The following is a 9210-nucleotide window of genomic DNA, read 5'->3' as shown; positions in this document are numbered from 1 at the left end:
GCCTGTAGTCCCAGCTACTCGGGAGGCTGAGGCAGGAGAATGGCGTGAACCTGGGAGCTGGAGCTTGCAGTGAGCTGAGATCGCGTCACTGCACTCCAGCCTGGGCCACAGAGCCAGACTCGGTCTCAAAAAAAAAAAAAAAAACAAACAAATAATGAAATACAACTGGGGGTATACCATACAGTCAGATAACTTCCTTTTTTATATTAACAACCAAGCTTAAAGATAACACCACATTCTGGGCTGGGCGCAGTGGCTCATGCCTGTAATCCCAGCACTTTGGGAGGCCCAGGCAGGTGGGTCACGAGGTCAGGAGATGGAGACCATCCTAACACGGTGAAATCCCATCTCTGCTAAAAATACAAAAAACTGGCCGGGCATGTGGCTCACGCCTGTAATCCCAGTACTTTGGGAGGCCGAGGCGGGCGGATCACAAGGTCAGGAGATGAAGACCATCCTGGCTAACGTGGTGAAACTCCATCTCCACTAAAAATACAAAAAATTAGCCAGGCGTAGTGACAGGTGCCTATAGTCTCAGCTACTCGGGAGGCTGAGGCAGGAGAATGGCGTGAACTCGGGAGGCAGAGCTTACAGTGAGCCGTGATCGCGCCACTGCACTCCAGCCTGGGTGACAGAGCAAGACTCCATCTCAAAAAAAAGTAGAAATTGAAAAATAAAATAGCCGGGTGCGGTGGCGGACGCCTGTAGTCTCAGCTACTTGGGAGGCTGAGGCAGGAGAATGGTGTGAACCCAGAAGGCGGAGCTGGCAGTGAGCCGAGATCGTGCCACTGCACTCTAGCCTGGGCAACAGAGCAAGACTCTGTCAAAAAAAAAAAAAAAAAAAAAAAGCCACATTCTGTTTGTTTACACAACACAGAAGCCCAAGACTTCCAGGTCATCCCTTACTTTTCATCTCCACATGGCTCTGATCTCTTCAAACAGTCTTCCACTCTCAATGCCCCAAACTTAGATGTAAGAGCTTGTGCTCAGTCAACAAAATCCTCCACATTCTCAACCTTCTATCATCTTCAGCTTGTTCTAGCTGGCCCACTGTCACTTTCTCCGACACCACTTGTACTTCCTGATTATCCTCGCAATACCCTGAACTCCAGGTCCTTGACCTCCTCTCTTCCAATTAGCTTGCCCCTCCCATCTCAGCCACCCACACGTACAGGTTTCCCTTCTACAGCTGTAATGTACAATACAGCAGCCACTAGCTAGATGTGGCTACTAAGCACTTGAAATGTGGCTGTACCATGTGGTAAGCTTACATTTTAGATATATTGAATTCAATATATTAAAATTGACTTTTTACTTCTGTAGTGCAGGCAGCTAGAAAATGTAAAACTACACACATGGCTTGATACCCTACTAGACAGGAGTGTTCTACAGTCTAGACCAACAACCACAACCTCTTCCACCATCTTAACTTTGAGCATTCTGTTGTCCAGCCAGGAATATACTCCTAAACTCCCAGGTTTAGTCCTGACTCCAATTCTCTACCCTCACTAGGACTTCCAAATCAATGATCCAACCCCTCAGATTTGGCTTAGATCCTGTGGTCCACTGCCCACTTCCTTTTTCAAATTTTATTTATTTGCTTATTTATTTAGAGATGGAGTCTCGCTCTGCCACCCAAGCTGGACTGCAGTGGTGCGACCTCCGGTCACTGCACCCTCCGCCTCCTGGGTTCAAGCGATTCTCCTGCCTCAGCCTCCCAAGTAACTGGAATTACAGGTGCCTGCCATCATGCCCAGCTAATTTTTGTATTTTCAGTAGAGACGGAGTTTTGCCATCATAGACAGGCCGGTCTCCAATTCCTGGCCTCAGATGATCCACCCTCCTTGGCCTCCCAAAGTGCTGGGATTACAGCTGTGAATCACTGTGCCTGGCGCCATCACCCACTTCTTCATATATCTTCTGTATTCACCTGGCAAAATCTCCTCCTAATTCAACTCTTTTCCTATTCCACATCAGCCCTGGAGCAGACAAACAGGGCTAACAAACACACCCACAGCAAACAGCCTCACCACAGTAGACCCTCATGTGCCTGAAAGTACTGCAATCCTAGTACGCTTCTGCAGTCCGTTCATTCCCTCACTTTCCCAGACAACTCCTTCACTCCTCAGGCTTCCAAACCTCCTTTTGGCTCACCTTTCTACTGAGAAAACTAGAACAATCAGAAAAGAATTCCAACTACCTCCGACCCCACCTGTATCACCAGGCCCTCCTTTTGTTACTGGGGATGACGTAGCAGAGTTGCTATCTAAGCCAACTGCTCCACTTCTCACTAGATCTCAAGGACTCAAGGACATTGCTCAGCAATTCTTTCCCTTTTCCCTGCATCACTTTGCCTCTCACCGGAACCATCCCATGAGCACAGACATGCTATCATTTCCCTAATCTTAAAATCCCTCAAGCTCATATTCCCTTCAAGCACCGCCTCATATCTCTGCTCCCCTTTAGAGCAAAGCCACTGAAAAGTACTGTGTAAACTTGCTGTTTCTTCTTCCCATCCTCCTATTCTCTCCAATCTACATGCCATTTTCAAATCAAGTGGTCAACTTTCAGTCCTATTCTTAGCTTAGCAGCAGCACTTGACAAAACTGATCACCTTCTGCAACACCTTTCAGCTCTCTTCCTCCCGCCCTGACTGTGCTCTTTTGCTGGTTTCTTATCCAGACTCAGGAGTTCAGTTCTTGAACCTAATCTGTTTTCGGAACACTCACTCCTTAATTTATCTCACTTAGTTCCACAGCTTTAAGCACCAACTGTATGCCAACAGCTTTCTAACCTGGGTCTCTTCCTTGACTGCTGATTCAGTTAACTACCTACCTCTACTAATATCCTGCTTACATTTATCAAATAGGAATTTTAATGTACATATAACATATCCAAACTGAAGTTCTTCACCTCAACCCTATTCTCCTCTCCCAAAAAAACTTTGTGCTCTTCTTGAAGGAATGTTCTCCATTCCAGCAAAAGGTACCTCAATTGGGCTTATGCCAAAAACATTACTCAACCTTTTCTCTGCTCAGACCCCACATCTAACAAAAAGTCTTGGCTGTATCTGCAAGTAATGTCTCAAATCTTAATGTCTCTCACCACCTCCATCACTCACCCAATTTCAAAGCTTCCATCACTCTCACCAAGAATATCCTTGTAGTCTCTTAACTAGTCTTCCTGCTTCCACTCTTCCCCTTTAAAACTCCAAATAAGGTTACCTTACTTTTCTCCTTAAACCTTTCAATGGCTTCTCATCTCTCTGAACAAAAGCCCAAAGTCCTTCAAAGCCCCACATGATCTGATCCCTTTCCTAGTCTTTGGGTACATTTCCTACCTGTCCTCCTCCACTCATGGTAGCCTACTTGCTTTACTTCAAACCAACAAAAGGACTACCACCTCCTGTCCTCTGCATATGCTGTTCCTTCAGGCTCACACCTGTAATCCCAGCACTTTGGGAGGCCAAGATGAGAGAGGATCGCTTGAGGCCAGGGGTTCAAGAGCAGCCTAGACAACATAGTGAGATCCAGTCTCTACAAAATAAAAAGAAAAAAATTAGCCGAGCATGGTGGCATGCACCTGTACTTCCAGCTACTCAAAGCTGAGGTGGGAGGATCACTTGAGCCCAAGAGGTCAAGGGTGCAGTGAGCCATGATCATGCCAATGTACTCCAGGGCAAGACCATCTTAAAACAGAGCAAGACTATCTTAAAACAAAACAACCATATAGTGTGCTCCCTTGCTTCTTTCAGGTCTCTCTCAAAATCTACCTCTTCAGAGGTGTCCTTAAACCACCTTCTAAAACTGTTTTCCTTGTTACTCTCTATCCCTTTACTTCCCTCAGTCTATATTTTTTTAAATCTGTCTTATTCTACCATAATTACATAGTATGAAACATAATTTACTCTATCAGTATCTTGTGGATAGGCATTTAGGTTATTTCCCAAATTTTGCAACTACAAACACAACAGTGAACACCCTTGTACATAAATGTCTTATGCGCTTACAGAAACATAGCTAAGAAACTCCTAAAAAAAAATGAGACTACAGATATATGCATTTTACATTTTGCTAGATTATTACAAAGGCAAATGTCATCAATGTCATTTTATTACCTAAATATTCCAAAAGGTACCTATAAGTCAAGAGTGATAATAGAAAGACCATGCAAATTAAGGAACCCCAAATTTGTCATAAAGGAAATTTTCCTTCCTCCAAGGACAATTTTCATAACCTTCAGAGGAAAAAAGGAGGCAAGGTTTCAAATCTGGTTAACCCTCTCAACTACTCAAGATTCCTCTGATTATCTATTCCTCTACCTCTTGTTCCCCTCCTCAACTACTGATAAACTACTGATAAAGCATGAGATCAAATCTCACGCTTATTGCTCTAGAAAGGACATTCTCAAATTCCATACCTCATCTCGTCTTCCACCATTAAAAGAAGAGCTAAAGAGTTTGCTGCTGCCGCCGCCCCTTTGAGGAGGCATCTTGTTAAAAGTCTTGCTTTTCTGTGAACTGGAGCGACGGGACTGGTTGCTAAAACTTTCATTTTTGGGGTAGGAAAGTTCACGTTTGCGATTATAACGCTTGGATCCACTTGAGTTCTTTCCATCTGAAAGCAAGAAACACAAAAGAACGACTTAAGAAGTGATATTCACTTAGCCAACTGCCCTCCACCTCCCAGCAAAACTGTGTTTAAATAAAGGTAAACAGGCCCTTTGACCAGCTCCAAGAATCTGGGTTTGGGCCACGGCATGAGTGCTTTGAGCAAGGCAACACATAGTCGAGTATTTTTTCTTGCAATAATGAAGCCTAACGGGTCCCCTCCCTCAAAACAAACACAGTGTAGATCAAACCACATGGATTCTCAATTCATAATGTCTCTGTTTTACACAGCTTAACCACTGCCCTTGCAAAAGTTCAGTCAGATAAAGTTACAGGAAATGAAACAGCCATTCTGTATTAAGGAAAAGTATTTTACCTGGTAGCAGAACAGAAGACATTCCTTTTAAATTAATATAACGTAATCAGATTCTATACTACAAGGGGTTGTCCTCGGCCTTAGCAAATATATTCAAAAGGCATAAAAGCAAAACTGTGTTTACATATGCTCTAGAGGTCAAATTCAGGAGCTGTTAAATTTACAGAACAAAAGAAGTTGAGTTCTAAAAGCATACTGGGGGCTGGGCGCAATGGCTCACACCTGTAATCCCAGCACTTTGGGAGGCTGAGGTGGATGGATCACTTGAGGTCAGGAGTTTGAGACCAGCCTGGCCAATATGGTGAAACTCCATCTCTATTAAAAACACAAAAAATTAGTGGGGCATGGTTGTGGGCATCTGTAATCCCAGATACTTGGGAGGCTGAGGCAGGAGAATTGCTTGAACCCAGGAGGCAGAGGTTGCAGTGAGCCGAGATCATGCCATTGCACTCCAGCTTGGGCAAAAGAGTGAGATTATCTCAAAAAAAAAAATTAATTCAATAAATAAATAAAAAGCATATTGGATCAGCTTGAGTTATACCCTTTTTAAAAATGTTTCTTGTTTTTCTCTCCAATTACAATACATGCTCAGTTCTGAAAATAGGGTAGAATAATTTAAAGTTGCCAGTACCCACAGAGCACTAACCCATTAACATCATTTTCCTTTTAATCTTTTTACATACCCACCACAAATCTTATACAAAATAACAAGCATAGAAGATATATTGCTTTCTGCTTACTACTCTCTGAGCATTTTTATGCATCCCTAGTCTTCAAAAGCATGATTAATTGCTGTACCCTTCTTGGCCACATACTTACAGAATAACGTAACCAATCCCTCATTGTTGTATATTTCAGTGGCTTCTAGTTTTTTGCTAGTTTAACATAATACCATTGGTAGTCTCTTTACAGAGGTTTATGTGATTAATTATGTCAAATTCTCAAAAAGTGGAACTGACAGATAAAATATGGTCATTAAAGCCATTTATTTATACATTCCTAGGTTGCTTTCCAGAACTGTTACACCCATTTATTTATACTCTAACAACATAATTATTTATGCACTTTATTTATTTAGAGACAGGGTTTTACCCTGTTACCCAGGCTAAAGTGCAGTGGCACAATCTCGGCTCACTGCAACCTCTACCTCCCAGGCTCAAGCTACCCTCCCACTTCAGACTCCTAAGCCACTGAGACTACAGGTACTCACCACCATGTCCAGCTAATTTTTGTGTTTTTTGTAGAGACGGGGTTTGCCTTTGTTGCCCAGGCTGTTCTCAAACTCCAGAGCTCAAGTGATCCACCTCCTTGGCCTCCCAAAGTGCTGGTATTACAGGCATCAGCCACTACTCCCAGCCAGGTGTGGTGGTGCGCAACTGTAGTCCCAGCTGCTCGGGAGGCTGAGGCAAGAGAACGGCGTGAACCCAGGAGAAGGAGCTTGCAGTAAGCGGAGATCAGGCCACTGTATTCCAGCCTGGGCAACAGAGCAGAACTCTGTCTCACCAAAAAACAAAAAACAAAACAAAACAAAACAAAAACTTTTTTTTTTTTTTTTGTAGAGATGGGGTCTCACTTTGTTACCCTGCTTGGTTTCCAACTCCTAGACTCAAGCAATCCTGCCTTGGCCTTCCAAACTGTTAGGATTATAGGCATGAACCACCATGCCTAGTTTATCTTTTTTTTTTTCGTTTTAAACAGAGTCTCACTCTATTGCCCAGGCTGGAGCGCAGTGGCACAATCTCGGCTCACTGCAACCTCTACCTCCCGGGTTCCAGCAATTCTCCTGCCTTGGCCTCCCAAGTAGCTAGGATTACAGGGATGAGCCACCACACCTGGCTAATTCTGTATTTTTAGTAGAGATGGGGTTTCGCCACATTGGCCAGGCTGATCTCAACCTCCTGACCTCAGGTGATCCACCCACCTCGGCCTCCCAAAATACTGGGATTACAGGTGTGAGCCACCATGCCCAGCATTTTTTTTCCCCCCAGGGTGGAAAGCAGTGGTGCCATCATAGCACACTGCAGCCTCAACCTCAGTTTAGCATCTTTCCAACTCAGCCTTCCAGCTAGGACTGCAGGTATGCACCACCACACCCAGCTAATTTTTAAATTTATTTTGAAACAGGGTCTTACTTTTGTCACCCAGGTTGGAGTGCAGTGGCATGATCTCGGCTTACTGCAGCCTCAACCTCCTGGGTTCAAGCAATCCTCCTGCCTCAGCCCCCCAAGTAGCTGGAACTCCAGGCACATACAACACTGTTGGCTTATTTTTGTATTTTTGACAGAGATGGGGTTTTGCCATGTTGCCCAGGCTGGTCTCAAATTCCTGAGCTCAAGCGATCCACCAGCCTCAGCCTCCCAAGGTCCTGAGATTACAGGCATGAGCCACCACGCCTGGCCTAATTTTTAAATTTTTTTTGTAGAGACGGGGGTCTCACTATGTTGCCCAGACTGGTCTCAAACTCCTAGGCTCAGGTGATCTTCCCACCTCAGCCTCCCAAAGTGCTGGGATTATAAGCAAGAGCCATGGGGTCTGGCCCCACTTTCATCTTATTACAATGATTCTCAATCTTCCCAGTTCACAGGAATCACACTGATGAGCTTTCACTGTGCTCAGGAATTCCTATGCTCAGGCCTCACCCTCTAAGATTCTGATATAAATATACAAAAGTACCTGTCTGCAGACTTGTAATACTATGAGTAATTTTTTAAACTTAGAAAAAATTATTTCTTGATAAGTATAATCACCAGCTTTTTTATAGCAGGCTAAATAAGTTCAAGGTTAAACAATGCTTCAGAAAGAAGAAAACGTAAGTTAATAATCAGAGACCAAATTTTGAAAGCAACCACTTCATGACCAGTCTGTCAACCTCATCGAATAAATGAGATGTCATTCTCTCCAAACCTGACCACCTAAAACCTGGGAGTCAATCTAAACCATGTGAAATGGCAACAACATAAACAGAACAGTCACAGAAACAGGCTAGGTTCACTCCGACCAGTTACCCTTAAATCCTGCTTACGGACAGTGACCCTTACCTTAGTTACAATTTAAGGCCAGGTATGGTGGCTCATGCCTGTAATCCCAGCACTTTGGGAGGCCAAGGCAGGCAGATCACATCAGGCCAGGAGTTCAAGCCCAGCCTGGCCAACATGGTAAAACCCCATCTTTACTAAAAACACAAAAATTAGCCAGGTGTGGTGCCACACGCCTGTAATCCCAGCTACTTGGGAGGCTAAGGCATGAGAATCATATGAACCCGGGAGGCAGAGGTTGCAGTGAGCTGAAATCATGCCACTGCACCCCAGCCTGGGCAACAGAGTGAAACTCCGTCTCAAAAAATAAAGTTAGAACTTAAAGCTAAACTTTTACCTATTATTTCAGTTAGCAACAGTTAGTGTCAAACATGGCACTAATAGTAACAATTAGAAAGCAAAGTTTCAGCGCTGGACTTGGTGGCTCATGCCTGTTATCTCAACACTTTGGGAAGCCAAAGCCAGAGGATCACTTGAGCCCACGAGTTTGAGACCAGCCTGGGCAACACAGCAAGACCCCATCTCTACAAAAAATTTAACAATTAGCTCAGTGTGGTGGCACACAGCTGCAGTCCTAGCTGAGAGGCTGAGTTGGGAGGATTGCTTAAGCCAAGGTTGAGACTGCAGTGTGCTATGATGGCACCACTGCTCTCCACCCTGGGCTACAGAGTGAGCTTCTGTCTCAAAAAAAGAAAAAGATGGCCGGGTGCGGTGGCTTAAGCCTGTAATCCCAGCACTTTGGGAGGCCAAGATGGGCGGATCACTAGGTCAGGAGATCGAGACCATCCTGGCTAACACGGTGAAACCTCGTCTCTACTAAAAAATGCAAAAACTAGCCGGGCAAGGTGGCGGGCGCCTGTAGTTCCAGCTACTCGGGAGGCTGAGGCAGGAGAATGTCGTAAACCCAGGAGGTGGAGCTTGCAGTGAGCTGAGATCCAGCCACTGCACTCCAGCCTGGGCGACAGAGCGAGACCCCGTTTCAAAAAAAAAAAAAAAAAAAAGATAAACCAGGCACAGTGGTTCAAGAGTTCAAGGATCTCTTAAACCAAGGAGTTCAAGGTCTGTCAATTATGTTTGCATCACTGCATACCAGCCTAAGTGACACAGCGAGAGCTTGTCTCTTAAAAAAAAAAAAAAAAGGCCAGGCGCGATGGCTCATGCCTGTAATCCCAGCACTTTGGGAGGCCGAG

At 44.6% G+C, this 9210-nt stretch overlaps 1 protein-coding gene across 3 annotated transcripts in view; it reads right to left on the bottom strand.

The window, feature by feature from the left end:
• RNF10 (ring finger protein 10) overlaps positions 1-9210 on the bottom strand; it is a 47316-nt gene that overhangs the window by 30930 nt on the left and 7176 nt on the right. For all 3 annotated transcript variants that reach the window (XM_011964471.1, XM_011964472.1, XM_011964473.1), the window contains exon 2: positions 4420-4616. In XM_011964471.1, coding sequence (XP_011819861.1) covers positions 4420-4616 — 197 coding nt within the window. The remainder of the gene's footprint in view (positions 1-4419; positions 4617-9210) is intronic.

This window comes from Mandrillus leucophaeus, unplaced genomic scaffold, assembly GCF_000951045.1.
Source record: "Mandrillus leucophaeus isolate KB7577 unplaced genomic scaffold, Mleu.le_1.0 Scaffold7, whole genome shotgun sequence".
NCBI classification, from domain to species: Eukaryota; Metazoa; Chordata; class Mammalia; order Primates; family Cercopithecidae; genus Mandrillus; species Mandrillus leucophaeus.
This window is presented reverse-complemented; position numbering and strand designations above follow the sequence as displayed.